Source organism: Bufo bufo, chromosome 1 (assembly GCF_905171765.1).
Source record: "Bufo bufo chromosome 1, aBufBuf1.1, whole genome shotgun sequence".
NCBI classification, from domain to species: domain Eukaryota; kingdom Metazoa; phylum Chordata; class Amphibia; order Anura; family Bufonidae; genus Bufo; species Bufo bufo.
The window spans coordinates 122,683,499-122,710,213 of NC_053389.1; the positions used below are offsets into that span (position 1 = coordinate 122,683,499).

Genomic DNA, 26,715 nt, shown 5'->3' on the forward strand with positions numbered 1-26,715 from the left:
CTATTTAGGGGAGGGGGATCTGTGGATGGCACTATTTAGGGGAGGGGGATCTGTGGATGGCACTATTTAGGGGAGGGGGATCTGTGGATGGCACTGGGGGGGGGGGCCATAAAATTATTTTTGCTATGGGGCCCATGCATTTCTAGCTACGCCCCTGAGTTGCCCCATTCCAGTTATTACTTTAGTTGCCCTCCTCTGGACCCTCTCCAGCTCTGCTATGTCTGCCTTGTTCACTGGAGCCCAGAACTGTACACAGTACTCCATGTGTGGTCTGACTAATGATTTGTAAAGTAGTAGGAATATGTTCTCATCACGGGCATCTATGCCCCTTTTGATGCAACCCATTATCTTATTGGCCTTGGCAGCAGCTGCCTGACACTGTTTTTTGCAGCTTAGTTTGCTGTTTATTAAAATTCCTAAATCCTTTTCCATGTCAGTGTTACCGAGTGTTTTACCATTTAGTATGTACGGGTGACTTGCATTATTCCTTCCCATGTTCATAACTTTACATTTGTCAGTGTTAAACCTCATCGGACCCTCAATGTTAATAAGATCCCCAATCTGACCTTAGATCAGACCCCCATGTTAATAACACCACCATTCAGATACGTAAATCAGACACCCAATGTTAAGACCCCCATTCAGACCTCAGATCAGACAAAAATAATAAATCAATTTACCTCTCCTGCTCTGGACGCCCACGCCACTCCGGGGATCCAGCTCCTGCTCTTCCGGCTCTTCCTGCTGTGCTGTTACCCAACGCTGCACAGCATGGGGTCACAGCTGGCCAACTTCCTCAGGTTGTGCGCAGTCACAGCACAGCGAGCAGCCGAGGACCAGGAAGCAGTGAGTACAGAGCCCAGGGAGCGCTGCATTCACCGCTTCCCGGCACTCCGATACTAATGAGCACTTTCATAATGGAAGTGCATCTTATAGGGCGAAAAATATGGTACTTAACTAATGTAAAAAATTAAAAATATCCCATAACTAATGTAAAAAATTAAAATCAGACATAATTTAGTACATGGCAATACCTTTCTAAAAATGCTAGGACCAGCCCTGTACCTCACATGGGTCCAGAGATCTCTCCATTCATTGCTCTGCTAGATTTATATCAAGCTGAAAGCTCAAGGGGAGTGTCTTTTCTGCTGCAGCTAAGGGGGCGTGTCTATGTTCTCCCTATCACAGCTCAGGAGACAGTTGAAGGATGAAACTGAGCATGTGCGGCCTTCTCAGTGAGCAGGGCAAAGAAATAAGAAAAAACTATGCTAAATTTTTAATTACATGCAATTAGAAAAGTATTCAGATGCAAGTGCTGGTTTAAAAACTGTAGAATATTTTTCGTGGGACAACCCCTTCAAATATTACTTTATTATAAATATATTCCCAAACAGGGCCGGCGTCATAACCCGGCATCCCCGGGCAAGTGCCGGGGCCCAATGCTCCTGGGGGGGCCCACTGAGCTGCTATTAGCACTTCCATCAATACAGATGGGAGCTCTCACTGCTGTCATTTCACATACGCAGTACCCCTTTGGTGGGCCCTCTGAGCTGCAGAGACTCAGGACACGCCCCTCTACACAGGACACAGGCTGCCTGAGGAGACTGGAGAGAGACCGCACGGCTGGAGCTGGAGCAGAGAAGTGTGAACACAGTCTGTAAGTGAGTCTGCACTGTGACTGTCTCTTCTCTGTGGGACAGAAGGAAAGGGGGGGGGGACACTGCTGCTTCATTCTATTTAGTTGTGTTACTGTTTTATTAAGCTGATTGTCTCCATGACACCTGCCCCCCCCCCCCATATCCTGTCCTATATCACCCTTATGGAGCCCCTGCCGTCTCCTTTCCTCCCTCATGTATCCAGGGCTCCTGTTCCACCCTCCTATCTCCTATTGCTGCCCTGCACAGACCTCCTGCCACTACTTGTATGAATCCCCCTCAGAGCCCCTTCAACCTACTTGCTGTGTCCACCCCTCCTGTCCATCCAGGGCCCCGGGCCCCTGTCTCACTCCTCTGCCTCTCATTATGGTGGCATCTGAACCGCATTCACCATAAGGACCTTCTGACATCACAGGGTCATGTGACTGTGCCCCCCACCCCGTACTGTGCCCCTTTATACCCTGCATTGTGCCCTCTTACCACACTCTGTGCAGTGCCCATAGTCATTCCCTGTACTGTGCCCTCTTATACCCTTTTATCCGGTCACTGTATGGTGGTTTTATCCTTGTATGGCGGTGTTATCACTATATGGCGGTGTTATCACTATATGGCGGTGTTATCACTATATGGCGGTGTTATCACTATATGGCGGTGGTATCCAATAACTGGATGGCCATAACTGTATCCCTTTCTGCCCACACCACTTTTTTTAGACCTGGCATGAGCGGGAAAAGATACAGATTGCGGTGTTAAGGACCGTTGCGCCACATCTGTGTCAGAAATACGCCTAATATAGACGTATTTCTATATAATAAATGACCCCCTAATCGTATGATTATTCGGGGGGTGGGGCTAATATCTTTATATTATATAGATTCTAGTGTATTATACTGTGCCCTGTATTTTCCAGTAGAAAATGATCCTTGGGAAGCACAGTCCTCATCCCTGACCACCAGGACCAGGTATCGCTCTGTCAGTACATGGCGGCCTCCCCTCTCCGCCACGTTGCTCCGCTGTGTACTGGGGCTTATTCTGACACTAGGGCTGGGTTCACATCACATTTTTGCCATCCATTTAATGCAAACCAAAAATGTATGCATTGACAGATGCCTCAGACTGATGCCGTACAGTGGCGTCCGTTCACCATACAGTTCCATGGAAAAAAAACATATACGTTAACGTCTGCATTTTTTACTTGACTCTGCAGGATACAAAAACGTGGAGTGCTGCACATGTGTATACATCAAACCGATAGGAAAAACGTAATGTGAACACACATTGGGGGGGAGGGGGGCGTACTAAATTTCGCTGTGGGGCCCAGTCAGTTCTAGCTACATCACTGCACATCTCCTTCTCTCCTCCAGGCCTGGCTCACTGCTGCAGCGGGCCGGAGGAGAGAAGGAGCGCAGGGAGCTGCGGTTAGTGAATGACAGGACCACCAGCTCCCCTGCAATGATAGGTATGTGAGGGGGCCACTGGGGGGTCATTCATCACACTGTGAGGGTCCCTTACACAGTATAATGACTCCCAGTGCCCCCCATTTAGTATAATGATCCCCATTGACCCTCCATTTAGCATAATGACCACCAGATCCCCCATTAAATATAATAACCCCTCGTGCCCCCTCCATACAGTATAACCCCCAGTGTGGGGGCGACTGGGGGTCATTATTCTGAATGGAGGGTCACTGTGGGGTCATTATACTGTGAGGGCCCTTTACATAGTATAATGACCCCCAGTGTCCCCCATTTAGTATAATGATCACCAATGACCCTCCATTCAGTATAATGACCCCCAGAGCCCCCTCCATACAGTATTCCCCCCGTGTGGGGGCTACTGGGGGTCATTCAGGGCCGGCTCCAGGTTCATGTGGGGAGCTGGGAGCTGCGGTTAGTGAATGACAGGACCACCAGCTCCCCTGCAATGATAGGTATGTGAGGGGGCCACTGGGGGGTCATTCATCACACTGTGAGGGTCCCTTACACAGTATAATGACTCCCTGTGCCCCCCATTTAGTATAATGATCCCCATTGACCCTCCATTTAGCATAATGACCACCAGAGCCCCCATTAAATATAATAACCCCTTGTGCCCCCTCCATACAGTATAACCCCCAGTGTGGGGGCGACTGGGGGTCATTATTCTGAATGGAGGGCCACTGTGGGGTCATTATACTGTGAGGGCCCTTTACATAGTATAATGACCCCCAGTGTCCCCCATTTAGTAATGATCACCAATGACCCTCCATTCAGTATAAATACCCCCAGAGCCCCCTCCATACAGTATTCCCCCAGTGTGGGGGCTACTGGGGGTCATTATTCTAAATGGGGGCGACTGGGGGTTATTATTCTGAATGCAGGGCCACAGGTGGTCATTATACAGTGGGGGGGGAATTGGGGGTTCATTATACTGTGTGAAGGGCCACTAGTAGTCATTATACTGTATAGGGGCCACTGGGGGTCATTATACCGTGTAGGAGCCACAGGGGGACATGTCAATGTAAAAAAATGCCTCATGGGGGCCCACTGGGATTTATCGCCCAAGGGCCCACATGAACCTGGAGCCGGCCCTGTTCCCAAATACAGTCCTGATCAAAAGTTTAAGACCACTTGAAAAATGGCAAAAAATAATATTTAGCATGGCTGGATCTTAATAAGGTTCCAAGTAGAGCTTCAACATGCAACAAGAAAAAATGGGAGTGAGACAAAACATTTTTTGAGCATTCAATTTAATAAAAACAACGAATAAACTGAAACAGGCTGTTTTTCAGCTGATCAAAATTTTAGGACCACATGCCTTTAAAAGGCCAAATCTGTGCAAAGATGTGGATTCATTGTCATTTTCTGTCAGGTAGTCACACGTTGTGATGGCAAATGCAAAAAAACTCTCCCTTTTTGAACGTGGTCGGGTTGTTGAACTGCATAAGCAGGGTCTCTCACAGCGCGCCATCGCTGCTGAGGTGGGACGCAGTAAGACAGTCATTTGGAATTTCTTAAATGATCCTGAGGGTTATGGAACAAAAAAGTCAAAAAAATGTCCTCAGCACTGAGCCGGAGGATCCAATTGGACGATCCTCGACCCAAATTAAGGCCCTTACTGGTGCTGACTGCAGCCCCATAACCATCAGACGGCATCTGAGACTGAAGGGCTTCAAAAACAAAAAACGTCTTCAAAGACCTTGTCTCCTTGAACGCCACAGAACTGCTCGTTTGGACTTTGCAAGAGAGCACCAAACATGGGACATTCAAAGGTTGAAGAAAGTTTTATTCTCTGATGAGAAAAAATTTAACCTTGATGGTCCTGATGGTTTCCAACGTTACTGGTATGCCAAGCAGATCCCACCTGAGATGTTTTCTACGCGCTACATTGGAGGGGGCGCCATAATGGTCTGGGGTGCTTTTTCCTTCAGTGGAACAATGGAGCTTCAGGAAGTGCAGGGGCGTCAAACGGCCGCTGGCTATGCCCAGATGTTGCAGAGAGAATTCCTCATGACTGAGGGCCCTCGTCTGTGTGGTAACGACTGGGTTTTTCAACAGGACAACGCTACAGTACACAATGCCTGCAGGACAAGGGACTTCTTCCAGGAGGATAACATCACTCTTTGGGCCCATCCTGCGTGTTCCCCTGATCTAAATCCAATTGAGAACCTTTGGGGATGGATGGCAAGGGAAGTTTACAAAAATGGACAACAGTTCCAGACAGTAGATGGCCTTCGTGCGGCCATCTTCACCACTTGGAGAAATGTTCCCACTCACCTCATGGAGGTGTGGTCCTAAACTTTTGATCAGCTGAAAAACAGTCTGTTTCAGTTTATTCGTTGTTTTCATTAAATTGAATGCTCAAAAAATGTTTTATCTCACTCCCATTTCTTCTTGTTGCATGTTGAAGCTCTACTTGGAACCTTAAGATCCAGCCATGCTAAATAGGATTTTTTGCCATTTTTCAAGTGGTCTTAAACTTTTGATCGGGACTGTACCTTTCATTAGTTATAATGGCTTGTTTTGTCTAGGGAGCAATCATTAGGAGAAATAAAATGTCCGCCGTCCTATTAGTACACACAAAACCTGCCCTAATCACACAGCAGGACAACTTACTTCACAACACTGACATAAAGAGCTGCCTCATCCTCCTCTCTGCTCTACCTGTCAAGGATTATGATCCTGAATACACTTTGATAAGATCTTCAGCTGAATCTGTCGGAATGGAGTTCATGAGGAGACAGAAAGAGGACGGACAGGACAGACTGTGGAAATGGAGAATGCATACAAGTACTGCTGCTCATTAGCCACATCGCCAGCCTCCTCTCTGTACTTTATGTGTTTTAAATTTTAAGTTTTCCATGTTATCTATATTAAAAAAAATGTATATAATCTTGCAATTTTTGCACTGGCCAATAGGTGTAATAATAAGTCATGATTTCCTATTCTGTACATGTAACTTCTCAGTAACTATTATCATCATCTCCACAGGCAGAATTACAATGACAAGTAACACCTCTATATAGATAAGACAGGATCAGCCATTCACAATAGGTGATATCACAGCTTATCTGCTCCCTCCTGACCTCGGCACAGGTCACAGAGCATGCCTAGAAAACTCTCCCATAGAAGTCATTGATGTTCGCTCCTTTCCATTATGTCTATGCCCCATGTAGCTGCTTTCAAAAGACAGAAAGCCTTAAAGGGATTTATCCATCTTTTTTTTAAACTAATGTGACCCCCTTCATGTGACTTACAACAATCACATTAATAATGATGACAATGTCCCTACCTGGCCAGCGCTGCTCTCCCCAATGTAATTTGGCTCCCAGCACTTCCTGGATCCCGTGCCATACATTGTGCACATGTTCCAGACCTGGCTTTAACCAACAATGTACGCAGGTTGCGCCTGCGCAGTCAGGCAGCTTCGGGCGCTGACTGCTCACAACATCCCTTTGATATATTTTAGGCCTAGTGGCCAGTGTGAAAATGACAGGATTATATACCATTTTTTTTTACATGTATAAATAGTGGTAAAGAAATCTCATCATAAATAAAAAAAAAAAAAAAAAGTTTAACAAAACAATGTGATTTAAACAATAAGTAATTTTCTGATGACACATTCCTTTCATCTGAATTTCACATTGCCTTTTATATTACCTGGTTGCTGACGACATCGTTGTCACACTCATAGACACATCTTCCATAAGGACCCGTCTTTAAGGCATGGGTCAGCGACTCAATATCTTGGACCCCATCACTACAAACAACAGACACAGGCCAGCCAAAGGATTTCTGAGAAACACAACATGCATAATTAAGTCATTATAAACTAAACATAAAAATAAACCAAACCCTGCTAATCCGTATTACATTGGCTCATCCATCTAGTCTGCGGATTATTAGGGTGTAAACACGCAAATGACATGCGGGTCTATGTTAAAAAAAAAAAGCTCAAACCCTAACCTAGTATAAATCCGTCTAGGTGAACATGATCGGGGAGATTTAGGGTCCATTTACACGTCCGCAAAATGGGTCCGCATCCGTTCCGCAATTTTGCGGAACAGGTGCAGACCCATTCATTTTCAACGGGGCCGGAATGTGCTGTCCGCATCCGCATTTCAATTCCGCAAAAAAATAGAACATGTCCTATTCTTGTCCGCAAGAAAAGGCATTTTCTATGAGAGTGCCGGCGATGTGCGGTCCCCAAAATGCGGTCCCCATTGCCGGTGTCCGTGTTTTGCGGATCCGCAAAACACATACGGACGTGTGAATGGACCCTTATCAAACGGGTGTAAAGTATAACTGGCTTAGTTGCCCATAGCAACCAATCAGATTCCCCCTTTAATTTTCCAAAGGAGCTGTCAAAAGTGAAAGGTGGAATCTGATTGGTTGCTATGGGCTACTAAGCCAGTTCTACTTTACACCAGTTTGATAAATCTCCCATGATGTCTTTGAAAGGGATTGTCCAGCCTTAGAGCCAACAACCTCTATGGCCCTAACCTGTGCCACTGACAAAATAAAAACACCACTCATCTGACCTGAGTCCTGCTGCTGCTCTGTTTCTGGCGGCTTCCCATCCCTGCCGGAAGTGGACTGGTCCTATGACTGCTGCGGCCAACCACTGGCCTCAGTATTCACATGTGCTTCAACGGCATGTGACTAGCAGTGACATATTGTACAAGCTGATGTGACCGCTGAGGCTGGTCGGGGACTGGAAGACGCCAGGGATGGCGGGACCGCAGGCAGGTCACTAATGTTTATTTGATTAAGGGGAACAGGTTAGGACCATAAGGGTTGTCCAAGGCTGGACAACCTCTTTAGATATATGTAACTCTGGCTGCCCTATTAATACATGGGCTAGGAATACTGGGGGAAATACACTGCTCAAAAAAAGGGAACACTTAAACAACACAATGTAACTCCAAGTCAATCACACTTCTGTGAAATCAAACTGTCCACTTAGGAAGCAACACTGAGTGACAATCAATTTCACATGCTGTTGTGCAGCTTATCCAGGATGGCACATCAATGCGAGCTGTGGCAAGAAGGTTTGCTGTGTCTGTCAGCATAGTGTCCAGAGCATGGAGGCGCTACCAGGAGACAGGCCAGTACATCAGGAGACGTGGAGGAGGCCGTAGGAGGGCAACAACCCAGCAGCAGGACCGCTACCTCCGCTTTTGTGAAAGGAGGAACAGGAGGAGCACTGCCAGAGCCCTGCAAAATGACCTCCAGCAGGCCACAAATGTGCATGTGTCTGCTCAAACGGTCAGAAACAGACTCCATGAGGGTGATATGAGGGCCCGATGTCCACAGGTGGGGGTTGTGCTTACAGGCCAACACCGTGCAGGACGTTTGGCATTTGCCAGAGAACACCAAGATTGGCAAATTCGCCACTGGCGCCCTGTGCTCTTCACAGATGAAAGCAGGTTCACACTGAGCACATGTGACAGACGTGACAGAGTCTGGAGACGCCGTGGAGAACGTTCTGCTGCCTGCAACATCCTCCAGCATGACCGGTTTGGCATTGGGTCAGTAATGGTGTGGGGTGGCATCTCTTTGGAGGGCCGCACAGCCCTCCATGTGCTCGCCAGAGGTAGCCTGACTGCCATTAGGTACCGAGATGAGATCCTCAGACCCCTTGTGAGACCATATGCTGGTGCGGTTGGCCCTGGGTTCCTCCTAATGCAAGACAATGCTAGACCTCATGTGGCTGGAGTGTGTCAGCAGTTCCTGCAAGACGAAGGCATTGATGCTATGGACTGGCCCACCGGTTCCCCAGACCTGAATCCAATTGAGCACATCTGGGACATCATGTCTCGCTATATCCACCAACGCCATGTTGCACCACAGACTGTCCAAGAGTTGGCAGATGCTTTAGTCCAGGTCTGGGAGGAGATCCCTCAGTAGACCGTCCGCCACCTCATCAGGAGCATGCACAGGCGTTGTAGGGAGGTCATACAGGCACGTGGAGGCCACACACACTACTGAGCCTCATTTTGACTTGTTTTAAGGACATTACATCAAAGTTGGATCAGCCTGTAGTGTGTTTTTCCACTTTAATTTTGAGTGTGACTCCAAATCCAGACCTCCATGGGTTGAAAAATTTGATTTCCATGTTTTTATTTTTGTATGATTTTGTTGTCAGCACATTCAGCTATGTAAAGAACAAAGTATTTCAGAAGAATATTTAATTAATTCAGATCTAGGATGTGTTATTTTTGTGTTCCCTTTATTTTTTTGAGCAGTGTATATCGAAAGTGGTGCAAAGGAAAACTGGCTCAGTTGCCTATAGTAACCAGATTTCACTGTCCAATTTTCAGAGCTCCTTTGGAAAAATGAAAGGCTATCTGACTGGTTGCTACCAGGCCCGTCAGTTATAATAAATTGCTCCCCCCCCCCCCCCATCCCGCCCCCAAACACACACACACACAGTATACATTTTAAAGAGGTTATCCAGGATTAGAAATAAATGGGGTCATTTATCAAACTGTAAAGTAGAACTGGCTTCCACCTTTCATTTTTTACAGCTCTTTTGGAAAATGAAAGGTGGAATCTGATTGGTTGCTATGGGAAACTAAGCCAGTTCTACATTACACCAGTTTGCAGGACTACTCATGTATTACTGTAGATAAGAGTCAAAAATCGGGATGACAGATTCCCTTTAAGGGCTCATGCACACAAACGTATTTTTCTTATTTTAATTTCCATTTCCGTTCAGTTTTTTTACAGGACCGTATGCAGAACCATTCATTTCTTTAAGAGCTTGAAAAAAAAAAACGGTAATGTCTCTGTGTGCATTCCGTGTCCGTATGTCGGCATGTTCGTTTTGCAAAAAAAAAATAGAACATGTCCTATTCTTGTCCGTTTTGCAGACAAGGACAGGCATTGTTACAATGATTCCGCAAAAAAAAACGGATGCAACACGGACGTCACACAGTTGTTATCCATTTTTTTTTTTTTTTTTTTGCGGACCGCTAAATACATACGGTCGTGTGCATAAGCCCTACTACAGAAGTTCCAGGCATTTTTCTACAAGGAACATTCCTACCCTCAAACTCTTCAAAATCATCCATCAAAGTCAGCCTCTGTAGCAGCGCCTACCCCTTGGACAGTCCCAGCATGGGACTCCATGTCACAACTCCATCATGTGCACCTTATCATATGGAAATATGACTGTGCACAGTATTCATATTACACCATGAGCAGTGTCAGGCACCGCCGGGCACCGAGCACATTTATCTCCTATGGTCCTTCCCTTCTCAGTCTGAACAGATGTCAGATTTGCTCTTTTACAAAGAGAGAAGGAAATAAAGGGGGGTGCAGGCTGCTGAGCAGATGCATTGGAGTATCGTGCGCTGGCTCCTGGCAGGCAGCACGGCCCCTTTGTATCTGGTCCTACAAGTCTCATTCATTTGTGCTTGTCAGGCTCATTTCTGTCTACGAGACGTATGCTGGGGGTTTGGCATGGCTGAAACGAGCAGATGGCAATCTTCTGAGCAGCCGCCTATGAACAATGGATTACTTAATAGCCAGCACTTATATATTGTCCCTGCGCAGACCCTCTGCTCCTCTTGGCCCCACAATGCCAGATGCACGGGAGGTGTTATTTGCTACTAATATCTTGTTTTTCTGCATGTGTAGGTTGTGTTAGAGGACTTGCCAGGCAAATATCTGACGACAAAATGGACACCTGATGAGTGGGGATTATTTGAGAATTGTGAATGTTCCTGAAAAGTGAACTTGGAGGATTTTTAAAAATCTGCCTCTCAAAATCAGAGCTAATTTATGAAGCATTTTTGGGGGGACATTTATTGTCATGCATTTGTTGCACTTTTGCGATTTTTTTTTTTTTTACGAATCTGTGTTAAAACAATTCGTGGTTTTTGGTGCAGATCCACGCCAAAAACTGAGCAAAGTACGAAGAGTATGGTGCAGTTTTTTGACGCTTCCCCCATTTCGATGGGAGATTCAGCATGGATTCCGCGCCGATAGGGCATGCTGTCTGTTTTTTTATAGTGCTACTGGCTACACAAGCATTTCCTTTAGGCCTCATGCACACGACCGTTGTGTGTTTTGCGGTCCGCAAACCGCAGATCCGCAAAACACAGATGGCGTCCGTGTGTGTTCCGCAATTTGCGGAACGGCACGGACAGCCATCAATATAACTGCCTATTCTTGTCCGCAAAAGGCGGACAAGAATAGGAGAGGTTATATTTTTTTTGCTGTCCGCATCTTTTGCGGCCCCATTGAAGTGACTAGGTCTGCATCCGAGCCGAATAGGTCTGAGGCTCGGATGCGGACCAAAACAACGGCCGTGTGCATGAGGCCTAAGGGTCCATTCACACGTCCGCAATTTCGTTCCGCAATTTGCGGAACGGAATTGCGGAACCATTCGAATCTATGGAGCCGCACGATGTGCGGCCCGGCTCCGGAAATGCGGACCCGCACTTCCAGGTCCGCATTTCCGTTCCCCAAAAAAATAGAACATGTCCTATTCTTGTCCGCAATTGCGGTCAAGAATAGGCATATTCTATTAGTGCCGGAGATGTGCGGTCCGCAAAATGCGGAAAGCACATTGCCGGTGTCAGTGTTTTGCAGACCCACGGATCCGTGGATCCGCAAAACACAGTACGGACATGTGAATGGAGCCTTAATCTGGTTTCACTGGGATCTTATACCAGATTATCAAGTATTCTGGTTTATGAAACGGTTACACAAAAATTAACGAACCTTCAGGAAGAAGGTTCAAGAGAAAAGGGCTAGTACAATAACAAGAAGTTATCCTTTATACACTGGATAGGGGATAAATGTCAGATCAGAGGGAGTCTGACTGCTGGGACCACCACCAATGATGTGAACTGGGGTCACGTGTCTCCTGTTTGAGTGTTAAGCATGTGCGCCACCACTTCACTCAAACTCTATAGGCCTCCCACAAACTGCAAAATGGACTTTAATTTGCACGCCAAAGCACTTTCCATTTAAAAAGGGAACACAAGTCCCAATTCTTGCGACTGGTAAAGTTCCAAGCAGTCATACCCCCACCAATCTAACAGTTATCCCCCTCTCCAGTGGATGAGATATAATTTCATGTTACTGCAATGCCCAAGGGTGAACTGGGAACTTAAAGTGGTGACTTTTTATACTGATAACCTATTCTAAGAATAGGTCATCAGTATCTGATTTGTTGGACCCCCGCCGATCAGCTGTTCGAGGCTGTGAGGCTCAACGGAGCCAATGTTAGCGCTACCCCCTCCTCGCAGCTTACCACGCACAGCGCAGGACACTGTATAGCAGCTGTGAATGGGACTGAACTACGCCTAGGCCATGTGACCGAGGAACGTGACGTTATTGGCCTAGGGAAAGCTGTGAGAAGGCCGCTGCGCTCACAGTGTCCATCCCGGATGTAAGACCACCACCAATCAGATACTGATGACCTACCTATCCAGAACTAGAAAACCCCTTCAAAAGGGTTTGTATGGGCTGTTAATATTGATGACCTTTCCTGAGGATAGGTCATCAATATCAGATCTGTGGGAGCCCAACTCCCAGCACCCCTGCTTGAAGAGAAGGCCGCCCTCCGTGTGAAAACTGCCTCCTCTTCATTGTTTACCTGTATGTCTTCGCAAACGCAGCGGTGAGCTGGTGTAACTACAAGATGGTGCCTTATTCACTTTAATGGGACGGCTCCTTCCATTCAAGTATATAGGAAGGAGCTGTCCCATAGAAGTGAATGGGACGGCTTCTTGTAATTACACCTGCTCACTGCTGAAATGAAGAGAAGGCAGCGCTCATACAAGCGCAGCCTTCTCTTCAAACAGTTGATTGGGGCTGATCAGATATTGATGACCTATCCTAAGAATAGGTCACCAATATAAAAAAGCGGACAACCCCTTTAACTCTGGCAGCATCAGATAAATATTTATGTGGCTGGCAGCCAGGAAGAGGGCTCAGGCGGCCCCCAAGGAAGTTTCACTATAGGGTCTATGGCCAGTCCACCCCTGGTAATACTTCTTTAAAGGGAACCTGTCACCTCAAAATATAAAACCGCCAGCATTACCTTATAGTAGCCCCCAGTCTGTTATTAATGATGTGTTTGATCCGGTAATCTGATGCTCCATACATGACAAAAACTATGTTTTAATCGCCATCAGCGCGATCTCGCCGGTCAGTCTGAAGTCAAGGGGGCCGCGGCTTCCTTGCTTCAAGTCAAGATAAGCACGCCCTCTAACCGTTCCCTCTTCTGTGTGATTGACATCCTGCAGTGCGGCCTGGGATCGCGTTAGTCTCGCGCATGCGCAGTGTGCTGATGAAACCCGGCTAACTGCGGGAGCCGCGATCGCGCAGTAACAAGGCGCGCACGTGCATGCGCGAGACTAACGCGATCCCATACTGCAGGATGTCAATCACACAGAAGAGGGAACGGTTAGAGGGCGTGCTTATCTTGACTTGAAGCAAGGAGGCCGCTGCCCCCTTGACTTCAGACTGACCGGCGAGATAGCGCTGACGGCGATTAAAACATAGTTTTTGTCATGTATGGAGCATCAGATTACCGGATCAAACACATCATTAATAACAGACTGGGGGCTACTATAACGTAAAGCTGGCGGTTTTATATACGTTTTTGAGGTGACAGGTTCCCTTTAAAGCAAATCGTCCACTATGAGTTTACAGACATTTCCTGTTTGGTTCTCTCTGTTCAGTTTTCTTCACTAGAGAACTTTTACATTTTATTCTGTACTATAAACGTGCCACATTATCAGACTTTCTGAATTATCAGATGGTGGTTTATATATTAATTCATTGAAAAGCTGTAATTTGTTATTCGATATAGTCTAATAATCTAGCAGTTAGACAGAAAAGACAGAGATAAGCGGGGTAGCGGGGGTTAATCAGGAGGATTCAGATTCACGGATTTCTCCGTCACTTCAGCATTGCTTTGGGTAGAATGAATGGGCAGATTATTGCCGACTCAGTATTGTTCCTCATGTATGTAATATATATGGTAGGCTAGTGTTATACGGAAGGATATAATTACCCACCTGTTGAGCTTTCTTCAGATATATTTTCTGCGCTGAATAAGGACACGTTTCTTCCACGGTGCAGTCTAAGCAGCGGCTGCTGGCGCCCTCGGGCTACATGAGAAATGTTTATGCAGTGGAGATCAAGTCATAAACTACATATCTGCTTCCAGTGTTTGCTAAATAATAAAATATGTGCAATATGAAATTGTAAGACTTGAAGGAATAATATAATTATATTATATATTATGCATAGCATTGTATACTGGTTTATTATATATATGATCACAATGGCTGAGGGACATTGCATAGCAACAGTTCATGTGACAGCAAGGTGACCACCATCTCTGTGCTTCGGTTTCGGTATAATTTGGTTGTCACCTTGTCAATGGACAACCAATATTAACCGGACAGAATAATATCAAAAACATCGGACCCCCAAGGAGTCATGATAATCACCAAAAAAAATTAATAAACTAACTTACATATGTATGAAGATCCAGAAAATGGATCTTCATACATATGTAAGTTAGTTTTATTCATTTTTTTTGGTGATTACCTTGTCAATGGAGAATAATTTCCTTTTGTCTACAAAATGATGTGGGCACAGATAGTACTGCCTTCCTGTCTCTCCTTGTAATCATGCAGGCACAGATAGTACTCCCTCCATTTTTTTGTAATCATGCAAACTTGATGCAATCAGTCTATCAAACCATCTAGATTTTGATCTCAGCCTGAGGTTCTGATGTTCATATGCAACTACACACTTAACTCATGAATACATTTCTTGACTTAAACTTACCTTGTTCTCTTTAGTAAAGTGAGACAGAGTTCCAAAAGAAGACACCTTTACACATCTATAAAGAAGAAAATGTATTTTTTGAAATAAACAAAGTGAAAACTTTCCCAGACATACCCTTCACAATCAGACTTATTGGTTGACCTACAGCACATTCACTATATGGCTGTAATGTCGGCGGTCTGTGTCCACCGGCATCTCTCCTCTCCCGGCAAACACGACCACTGGAGTACTCACCCCTACCACTGCACTCCAGTCCATGCCACTCGCTCCCATAGGTCACGTTTGTTCTTCCTGGCACTTAAAGGACCAGCACGCACATGGGCTAATCTATCCCCAAACTATGACAGCGTTCTCAGAAATGTATATGGCAACTTCCCCTATGGGAAGTTATTCTAACTCCTGCTAAGGGATTCTTCTACTGAGCCTCCTGACCTCAGCCTGATAACCACATTAAAGGGGTTTTCCGACCGATTAATACTGATCAACTATCATCAGGATAGCCCATCATTATCTGATCGGTGGGGGTCTGACTCCCAGCACCCCCATCGATCAAATGTTTGAAAAGGCCACAGTTACATCATGTTCATCAGTCACATGGCCTAGGCACATTCAGTCCCATTCAAGTGAATGGGGTTAAGATGCAATACCAAGCACAGTCGCTATCAAATAGACAGCGCTGTGCTTGGTAAGCTGTGAGGAGGCTGCAGTGTTCACTAGTCTTCAAACAGCTGATGAGGGAAGGTGACAGGTGTCGTACCCAACCGTTCAGGTATTGATGACGAAACATGAGGATAGGTAAACAATATTCAACACTCAGAAACCCACCTTAATCCTATGGCGCCTGTCCTGACCTCTGCCTGATTATTGTATAGATCCTGTTTTTATTGCCTCTTTTACTGTACTGCACAAACTCTATCTGTAAAGAATAAATCAAGGCAACTGGACTTAGTGTAGATCTCTTGAAAACGTTTCACTCATTCTTCCGACGAGCTTTCTCAATTCTGAGTGACTGTACAAGAATTCTCTGGGAATAAATTTATTCCCAGAGAATTCCTGTACAGTCACTCAGAATTGAGAAAGCTCGTTGGAAGAACGAGTGAAATGTTTTCAAGAAATCTACAGTAAGGCCAGTTGCCTTGATTTATTCTTTACAGATATACCATGACCTAGATAAATGAGAACCTTCACAGACATATTGCACAAATTCTGCTTGTCCTGACCTCTGCCTGATTATCGTATAGATCCTGTGACGCCGATACTGTCCTATTGCCTGTTTCACTATATTGTACAAACTCTGCTTGTCCTGACCTCACTTGCAATCTGATTACATCTATGTCTGTCTTCTTGGTGCTACACACCACTGTCTCTTGACCCTCCAGGGGTCAGGGCCTCTGAACAGGGACAACTTCTAGAGATAGTGGCCTGGTAGCCCATTCAGCAAGTCCATATCCCCATAGGGTGGCAAAGGGATGACCACTTGACAATGCCTGAGGAGTAGCCCCAAGTTAAATCAGTTCAGTAATACAGTGGGTCCTTACCCGCTGCGCTACAATGGCCCTGAGTGTAGAGGTGAATAACCTATATGGGTGAATAGTTTTTTAATAAATAGATTTTTGGAGTGGACTATGCATCAAAAAAACTGCTGAAATTTATAACACAATATAGGTGGATCCACATATAGCCCAAAAATCTGAGTTGAATTGATTGCATGTTGTGGATTCCTGCAGAGGATCTGGCTTGGATATCACACTTTGGAATGTAGACTTTGCCACAGATTTGTATGAAATTCACAGAGGAGAAAGTCTGCATTGTGAGCACTGCCTCCATGTCTCCTACTGATTTCAGTACACAGGAACTGAGCATGTGCAGCTACGTTTCCACCAAGAAATGTTGATGTGTATGACATTATGTAAATGTGCATGACCAGAAAACTCATCCACGCCAGGCAAAACCCAAGCACTGTGTTATGTGTACTGCAGGGCCTGGTGGGATGGAGCATGGCACAGAGAATCAAAGTGAATTGTTGTGTCATGCAGCACGACGTCACTATGATTAAAGGGGTTGTGTCACGTAGACAAGCTCTGCTCATGAGCCTATTAAAGGGGTTGTCTCACTTCAGCAAATGGCATTTATCACGTAGACAAAGTTAATACAAGGCACTTGCTACTGTATTGTGATTGTCTGTATTGTCTCCTTCGCATTATGCACTGCTTGTTTCCAGGGGTTACGACCACCCCACAAGCCATCAGTGGTGGTCATGCTTGCACATTATAAGGAAAGTCGTCAGCCTATGCATGCTCCCGATCCTATAGTGTGCAACCACGACCACCTCTGCTGGATTACATAGAGGTCGTAACCCCTAGAAACGAGCTGTGTATAATGTGATGGAAAAATGAATCAAGCCAGCAAAGGAGACAATATGGACAGTCACAATACATTAGTAAGTGCCTTGTATTAACTTTGTCTACATAATAAATGCTGTTTGCTGAAGTGAGACAACCCCTTCATGACATATGGCCACCACTGCCCTGCCCAAGACTCCTCTCTATGAGCCAGAACCACTTTGTATGGACGGCAACCGTTCTGTTTGACTCAAGCCGTCCTTCTATTACAAGGATGATCATTCATATGAATGACTGCCATGTAATAAAACAGTGGTATGGTTGGCTGTTGCTTTCCCGGCAAAATCAGCTTTATGCCAGGGGTGCAGGGAGGAACCCTGTGTGGTCATTTGAAACAGCCCTTTAGAACAATGTATAAGCTTTACCTGTAGTACTCTTTGAAAGAGAGTCTGTCAGCAGTTTTGACCATGCAAAACTGCTAACAGCACTTGGTTAGGGCTGAGGAGAGCAGTGTGAACATATCTTTTTTAGGCTACTTTCACACTCGCGTTTGGTGCGGATCCGTCTTGTATCTGCACAGACGGGTCCGCACCGATAATGCAAACACTTGTATCCGTTCATAACGGATCCGTTTGCATTATTCATTCAAAAAAAAGTCTAAGTCAAAACGGACGGATCCGTTTTCAATTGCACCATATTGTGTCAGTGAAAAACGGATCCGTCCCCATTGACTTACATTGTAAGTCAGGACGGATCCGTTTTGCTCCGCATTGTCAGATGGTCACCAAAACGCTGCAAGCTGCGTTTTAATGTCAGTCTAAAAAATACAACGGAGACCAAACGCAGCCAAACTGATGCATTCTGAACGGATCTTTATCCAAGCAGCCCTGAAACGGATCTCACAAGCGGACCCAGAAACGCCAGTGTGAAAGTAGCCTTAGAAATTTTTATCATAAAGAGTAGTGTGAAAATGAAATTCTATTCAGGCGGATTCTGACCCTGCAAGTGCCCGGGAGGCGGAGCTTTACTGTAGAGCCCTCCCCTCTGCTCTGAGTGACAGCTGTAGTGGTCTCCTGGTTGGATGATACAGTTGTCACACAGAGCAGAGGGGAGGGGCTGTGAAGCAGCTCAATGCAGAGAACAGACAGCACATCCCAGTGAAACCCCTCCCTGGGCACTTGCTGGAGTAGATTCTCCCTTTAAGTAGGAAATTACATATTATACGGGATAAGACTAAATAACATGTACAAGTCAAAGATATACCTTCGATTTCCCATCCAGTAACATATCAGATCAATATCATGGCAGGACTTTGCAAGCAGAGAAAATGTGCTCTCTTCTTCATTCCTCCAGTTTCCGCGTACAAAGGAATGAGCAAAATGCCAGTATCCAACCTTCACACACAGGTCACGAGGGAGACAAAATATAAGAACACAATGAATTAGGGTTGTCTGGATACCAAAATTTTGATTTGATTTCGATACCATAAAAAAGTATTGCGATACTCGATACCATGCGAAAAAAATAAAACACCAAAAAAAGCCTTTTATGGAATGTCCGGCCCATAATCGAACAGTCTGATCCGATTTTTTTGGGGGGGACAAGGTGACTAAAAAATGGCGAATCGTGCATTTTATTTTTTTATTTTTTCTGTTACGGTGTTCACCGAATAGGATATATATTTTTTTATTTTAATAGTTCGCACTTTTTTTGTGGCGATATATATGTTTATTTATTTATTGTTTATATATTTTAGATGTAAAATTGGAAAATTAATATTTTGGTGTTTGTTTTTTTAACTTTTTTTATTTTTTTACTTATTATTTAATAACTATTAGCCCCCTTAGGGGCTAGAACCTGGGATCTTTTCATCCCTTGTCCTATTCACCCTGATAGAGCTCTATTAGGCCTATTGCACACGGACGTTTTTTTTTCCCGTTTACTGGACGTTTTTTGCGTTCCGTATACGGTCCGTATACGGAACCATTCATTTCAATGGGTCCGCAAAAAAAACGGAATGTACTCCGTATGCATTCCGTTTCCGTATTTCCGTTTTTCCGTTCCGTTTTAACATAGAACATGTCCTATTATTGCCCGCAAATCACAGTCCGTGGCTCTATTCAAGTCAATGGGTCCGCAAAAAAACGGAACACATACGGAAATGCATCCGTATGTCTTCCGTTTCCGTTCCGTTTTTTGCTGAACCATCTATTGAAAATGTTATGCCCAGCCCAATTTTATCTATGTAATTACTGTATACTGTATATGCCATACGGAAAAACGGAACGAAAAAACGGAACAGAAACGGAAACACAACGGAAACAAAAAACGGAACAACGGATCCGTGAAAAACGGATCGCAAAACACTGAAAAAGCCATACGGTCGTGTGCAATAGGCCTTAGGGTGAATAGGACTTCACAGTCTCCCTGCTGCCCTGTGCATAGTGCACACAGCAGCAGGGAGCTGACTATGGCAGCCAGGGTTTCAGTAGCGTCCTGGCTGCCATGGTAACCGATTGGAGCCTCGGGATAACACTGCTGGGGCTCCAATCAGAAGCTGCCACTGCACCACCAATGAATGAAGAGGAGGGGAGGAGACCTTGTGGCCACTGTCACCAATGATTATAATACTGGGGGGTTGGGGGGGCGCACTGCACCACCAATGTTTTTAGTACTGGGGGAACTGAGGGGTGCACTGCGCCACCAATGAAGATAAGTAACCTTTTAATACAAATACAGGAGGCGGGTGCCGGCGGCAGAATCAGCCGGCACCCGACCTCTATGACAGGGCGCTGCGATCCGTGGCAGTTAACCCCTCAGGTGCCGCACCTATATTTGTATTAATGGGTGAGTTATCATTGGTGGCGCAGTGGCCACAGTCCCTCCCCTCCTTCGCACCTCTCTCTTCTTATTGGCAGCAGCGGCACAGGAGGGAGTGACTCCTTCTCCCCTGTGCTGCTTAGGAGAACATGGAGCGCGCTGAGAGCAGCACACGCCATGTTCTCTGATACTAGGCTACGCAGTAGCACAGCCTAGAATCGGTAAATGTCAAATCCCAGTATCGAATCGATACTGGTACAAAAGTATCGATTGGGTATCGATAATTCGATACCCGCTGCAACCCTACAATGAATCTATCATTACAGGGTAAATACAATTCACAAAGCAGAGGTGCTGTGTTTCTCTGAACCATCAAAAACATTTGCACAGAATTCTCACAGACAGCACCTTGGTGCTTTCACTAGAGTAAACTGACTCAAAAGTGGAGTCAGCAACCCCCGGAACTCCTGCTGTTGGAAAATAACAATTCGCACCATGCTCTATTCACTTCTATGAGCGTTCCAACCTCAGACGAGCAAGTGTGCATGAAGAGAGTTGTAGTTTCACAGCTAGAGTACCTAAGGTTGCTGATCCCTTCCAACTATGCACAATGCCAGTCAGTGGCAGTTAAAGGGATTGTATGAGAGTACCGAAAAAGATGATAATTACTTTTACCGGTAATTGGATTTTTCTTTAGCCTCCACAAGGGCACCACCTAGAGGGTAACCCGCCTTCTTAGGGACAGGAAACAACTGTGAGATCAGCCAATAAAAGGCCCCCTCCCTCATACCTTCGCCAGTTAATAACCTAGGACTCAGAAGTATATGCCATAATTTAATAATGTTTAAACATAACAGAAAAAATTACTTGATCTAGTTATATGAAATCAACAGAAAATAACAATCTGTTATAGAGAATAATTGGGTGGGAATTCCTCGTGCCGTTGTGGAGTCTAAAGGAAAATCCAATTATCGGTAAGAATAATTATCATCTTTTCCCCACACCTCCACAACAGCACCACCTGGAGGAATAACAGAGTAACAATCAGGGGGCGGACTACAGCAGACAAACGCTTCCTGCCAAAAGATAAGTCTTTTCTGGCTAACACATCTAATTTATAGTGTCTAAAGAAGGTACAGGGACTCGACCAGGTGGCAGCCCGGCAAATGTCCTCAAGAGAAGCAGTGGCGCCTTCAGCGCAAGACGCGGCCAATGCTCTGGTGGAATGAGTCTTTAACCCAGAAAGAGGAGAAATTACCCTCTTGTCATAACAAAAAAAAATACAAGACTTAAAGGGCTTCTGTCACCCCACTAAAGTGATATTTTTTTTTTGGGCTAGTTAAATTAGTTATATTGCGATATATGAAAATATAATGGTGTTACTTACTTTGATCCAGCAGTTTCTTCCAAAAACAAAGTTTTATAATATGTAAATTATGTCTCTACCAGCAAGTAGGGCGGCTACTTGCTGTTAGCTGCTGCAGAAAACCGCCCCCTCGTCATGTTGATTGACAGGGCCAGCCGGGATCTCCTCCTCCGGCTGGCCCTGTCGGCATTTCAAAAATCGCGCGCCTGTGTTGATTCGGCGCAGGCGCTCTGAGATGAGGAAGCTCGCCTCCTTAGAACTCCCTCAGTGCGCCTGCGCCGATGACATCACCTAAATAGAAGACGTCATCGGCGCAGGCGCACTGAGGGAGTGCTGAGGAGACAAGCCTCCTCATCTCAGAGCGCCTGCGCCGAATGAACACAGGCGCGCGATTTTTGAAATGCCGACAGGGCTGGCCGGAGGAGGAGATCCCGGCTGGCCCTGTCAATCAACACGACGAGGGGGCGGTTTTCTGCAGCAGCTACCAGAAGTAGCCGCCCTACTTGCTGGTAGAGACCTAATTTACATATTATAAAACTTTGTTTTTGGAAGAAACTGCTGGATCAAAGTAAGTAACACCATTATATTTTCATATATCGCAATATAACTAATTTAACTAGCCCAAAAAAAAAAAATCACTTTAGTGGGGTGACAGAAGCCCTTTAATACACCGAGCAATAGACGCCTTGCTTCCCCCAATTTAGTCCGAGATACTGAATGAACAGCTAATTTGACCTCCTGAGGTTTTTAGTCGATTCTAGGTAGTTTCAGAAAACGCCTGGGAACAAAAGGAAGGAAAAGAGATTTCTTGTTGACAATGAAATCTAGAAACAACCTTAGGCCCCTTGCAGACGAGCGTTCCTCCCGCAGGGAGTCCGCATCGCAGCACCGGGCCTGACCTCCCATTACTGCCGGGAGTCACATAGCATTATATTGATTTATGATGCTATGTAACCCTTACAGTAATGGAATGTACTATATAACACTGGCATAATGTTGCAAGATAAGCTACAGTGGTGGTGTTGTTGGAAAGAATTCTTATATGGTTTAACCGGACCGAGGGAGCAAAGGCTTTTAGGGCTTGTCAAACCGCACTCAGTTCCCGCATGTTGGAAGATGCCTGCTCCAGATCCGCCTACCATAAACCTTGTTTCATGGTACCGTTCATGTGTGCTCCCCAACTCTGGTTGCTCGCATCAGTTATAATTACCATCTGATTCGTCTGCCGCCACTCTACTCCTCGGGACAGATTTTCCCATCTGATTTACCATGATAGTGAGAACTTTACCCCTTCTGGAACTTTTACTCTCTTGTTTAAAGGCGTCTGCTTCTTGTCCCAGGCCTGTAACAGGAAAGACTGAAGAACTTTCGAGTGGGCTTGCGACCACTTCACTGACGGAATGGTGGATGTCATGAGGCCTAGAATTGTCATGATTTCCCTAATTGAGGATATGTGTAACCGCTGAAACTTTAGAATCTTCTGGATCAAATCTTCCTGTTTTTGTAAAGGAAGAAAAGAAGACATCTGATGTAGCAGTACTCCTAAGAATATTCTCTTCTGCTGAGAAAGAAGACAAGACTTCTGAAGATTTATGATCCAACCCAGATCTGAAAGGGTGTCTGATACTGCCTGAAGTTGAACATGCAGGTGATTCTCCGTGGGAGCTGAGATTAGGAAGTCATCTAAGTAAGGTATCAGTATGATTCCGGCCAGATGGAAGAACTTTGCTACATCCGCTACAATCTTCGTAAAGATTCTCGGTGCTGAGCACGGCAGAACTTGAAATTAATGTAATCTTCCCTTGAACCATACTGCCATTCTCAAATATTTCTGGTAATCCATGTGAATTGGCACATGGTAATAGGCATCTGAAAGGTCTATCATGACCATGAAGCAGTTTTTTGACAGGATATTCATTACGGACCTTACTGATTCCATTTTGGATTTCCTGTACACTATGTACCTGTTTAGATTCCAGAGATTTATTAATGCCTGGAAGGAACCGTTTGGTTTCTTGACCAGGAAGATTGAGGAGTAAAAGCCCTTCCCTTGTTCTTCTATAGGGACTTGTACTATGGCATTTTTCTGCAGAAGTAGAGCGATCTGCTGGTCCATTGCTTCCTGATTTTCGCCTTTTAATTTTAAGTTTTCTAGATACCTGTCTGGAGGGACTTGCAAGAATTCTAAATGTTACCCTGCGGTTATGGTTGAGAGCACCGAAGGAGAGGCATGGATTCTTTCCCAGGCAGAACCGAAATGCTTCAGCCTTCCCCTCACCGGACTTCTTGCATCATTGGGAGGAAGGACGTGCAGATTTTTCAGGGTTGAATAGGAAACCTCTAGTTTTCCCTTTAGATGATTGCCAGGAAGAATTGAGTTATTTTTAATTCTGGTCAAATCTAGTATGTTTTTGGAGGCGAAAGGAGCACCTTTGGTGAAAGAATTTTAACTCTGTGGGAAGCCCCTTTTTTTTGTCAGAGGCCTTTTCTAAGATGTTGTCTATGGCAGTACCAAACACATGATCGCCTTCAAATGGTAGAGAACACAATCTATTTTTAGTCGCTGCATCCCCTGACCATGATCTCCATCAAATAGCCCTGCGGGAAGAGTTGGATAATACTGCCGTTTTAGCTGATAGCTTTACAATGTCTGCAGAAGCGTCTGCCAGAAAATTAGAGGCCTGTTTGAGCATAGGAATGGAAGCAAGGATGTCTTCCCTGGGAGTACCAGACTCAATGTGCTCCTCGAGTTGGCCCAACCACAATGACAGAGTTCTTGCTGTGTAGGTGGCTGATATTCCAGGTCTTGACGTGGCCGTGGATGACTCCCAGGTCTTTTTAAGGAGGGACTCACATTTTTTATCCATTGGGTCCTTCAGTAACCCCAGATCCTCAAACTGCAGAGAGGATTTCTTGGAAATCCCTGCTACTGGAGCATCGACTTTAGGTTTGTCCCAAGAACTGGAATCTTCCTCAGCAAAAGGGTACATTTTAGAAGCCGACTACCTCTTTTCCGGGTCACTCCACTCATTTTGTATAAGAGTCTTAATATTACTGTGAACAGGAAAAACTTGTTTCTTCCTGTCCGCAAGACCCAAAAACATTTGGTCCTGGACAGAGAGAGGCTCCTTGGGTTCCTCCAAATTTATCATCGCCCTAATAGTTTTTAACAAAGATTCAGTATCCTCAATGGAACAAAGCGGACGTCCCGAAGTATTCTCTGAGACACTAAAGTCCGTGTCAGAAGAAACTTCCCCTTCATCAAAATCAGAAGCCTGCTCCTGCGGAATAAAGGATTTAGAAGTGGAGGCTTTAGGAGGGATTTGTGAATTGTGTATGTATATTTTTTCATCTGCACAATGTATCATTTTGTGCAACATGTCCTTGTGGTGCATGCGGTCCGCCCCGGCATCCTCCATTGTACGCATTTTTTGCTAGGGATTGCCGTTGTCTGCGGACCGCTTGCAGAGGAATTGCTCCCCCGGTTACAGACACGCTACAGTGTCTGGGTTTAGAGCATTTTCACCCGTTTAGGCCACTTTTTTCAGTGAGTTTTTGTCTTTATGTGTATGGAATGTGCCACTTAAGGGCTCTTTCACACCTGCGTTCTTGTCTTCCGGCATAGAGTTCCGTCGTCGGGGCTCTATGCCGGAAGAATCCTGATCAGGATTATCCTAATGCATTCTGAATGGAGAGAAATCCGTTCAGGATGCATCAGGATGTCTTCAGTTCCGGAACGGAATGTTTTTTGGCCGGAGAAAATACCGCAGCATGCTGCGCTTTTTGCTCCGGCCAAAAATCCTGAAGACTTGCCGCAAGGCCGGATCCGGAATTAATGCCCATTGAAAGGCATTAATCCGGATCCGGCCTTAAGCTAAACGTCGTTTCGGCGCATTGCCGGAGCCGACATTTAGCTTTTTCTGAATGGTTACCATGGCTGCCGGGACGCTAAAGTCCTGGCAGCCATGGTAAAGTGTAGTGGGGAGCGGGGGAGCAGCATACTTACCGTCCGTGCGGCTCCCGGGCGCTCCAGAGTGACGTCAGGGCGCCCCAAGCGCATGGATCATGTGATCGCATGGATCACGTCATCCATGCGCATGGGGCGCTCTGACGTCATTCTGGAGCGCCCCGGGAGCCGCACGGACTGTAAGTATACCGCTCCCCCGCTCCCCGCTCCTACTATGGCAACCAGGACTTTAATAGCGTCCTGGGTGCCATAGTAACACTGAAAGCATTTTGAAGACGGTTCCGTCTTCAAATGCTTTCAGTACACTTGCATTTTTCCGGATCCGGCAGGCACCTCCGGCAACGGAAGTGCACGCCGGATCCCAACAACGCAAGTGTGAAAGAGGCCTTATTTTGTTGGTAACATTCTTTTGCACCTGGTAGCTTCTGTGTCACATGGTCTGTTGTGGGTGCGGCTCACAGCTTTATCCTACCTCACAGTGCATTGGTGATACCACTATGGAGGCATGTGAGAGTCCGGCTGTGAGTTGGTTTCTAGCACTGTTCAGACCAGGCATCCTCAAACTGCGGCCCTCCAGCTGTTGTAAAACTACAACTCCCACAATGCCCTGCTGTAAGCTGATACCTGTAGGCTGTTCACGCATGCTGGTAGTTTGAGGATGCCGCAGTTTGAGGATGCCTGGTTCAGACCCTGTTCACACACCACGGGCAGTTTAGTGGTAGGACCCCATGCTTGCTGAGACACCGTGACGTGGTGCATGAGGGGCTCCGATATGTTTCTGACTGGAAGATATTGGCAAAGTTCTCAGCTTTTAACATCGGCCTGAGGAATTAGCTAGTATTGTCAGTTGCGTATCATTTTGGTGCATTTTTTGCAGTGAATTGTGTATGTATATTTTTTCATCTGCACAATGTATCATTTTGTGCAAGATGTTCTTGTGGTGCATGCGGTCCGCCCCGGCATCCTCCATTGTACTCATTTTTTGCTGGGGATTGCCGCTCTCTGCGGACCGCATGCGGAGGAATTGCTCCCCCGGTTACAGACACGCTACAGTGTCTGGGTTTGGAGCATTTTCACCCGTTTAGGCCACTTTTTTCAGTGAGTTTTTGTCTTTAGGAGGGACGGCAGAAAGTTTTGCTTCAACTGCTGTACCGACTTACTCTTTAATTAGGGCTCTTAAGCGCTCAAACAGGTAAGGAGTTTCTTCAGAGACCACTCTGTTAATACATCTTGGGCACAGAGATTTTTTGGAAGAAGCAGAGAG

At 45.6% G+C, this 26,715-nt stretch overlaps 1 protein-coding gene across 2 annotated transcripts in view; it reads right to left on the reverse strand.

Moving 5' to 3' along the window:
- Positions 1–26,715, reverse strand: part of LOC120998447 — a 177,767-nt gene that overhangs the window by 76,030 nt on the left and 75,022 nt on the right. For both annotated transcript variants that reach the window (XM_040429077.1, XM_040429082.1), the window contains 4 exons: positions 18,562–18,692; positions 14,957–15,011; positions 14,176–14,268; positions 6,794–6,928 (listed from right to left, as the gene is read on the reverse strand). In XM_040429077.1, the coding sequence (XP_040285011.1) occupies positions 6,794–6,928; positions 14,176–14,268; positions 14,957–15,011; positions 18,562–18,692 (414 nt within the window). The remainder of the gene's footprint in view (positions 1–6,793; positions 6,929–14,175; positions 14,269–14,956; positions 15,012–18,561; positions 18,693–26,715) is intronic.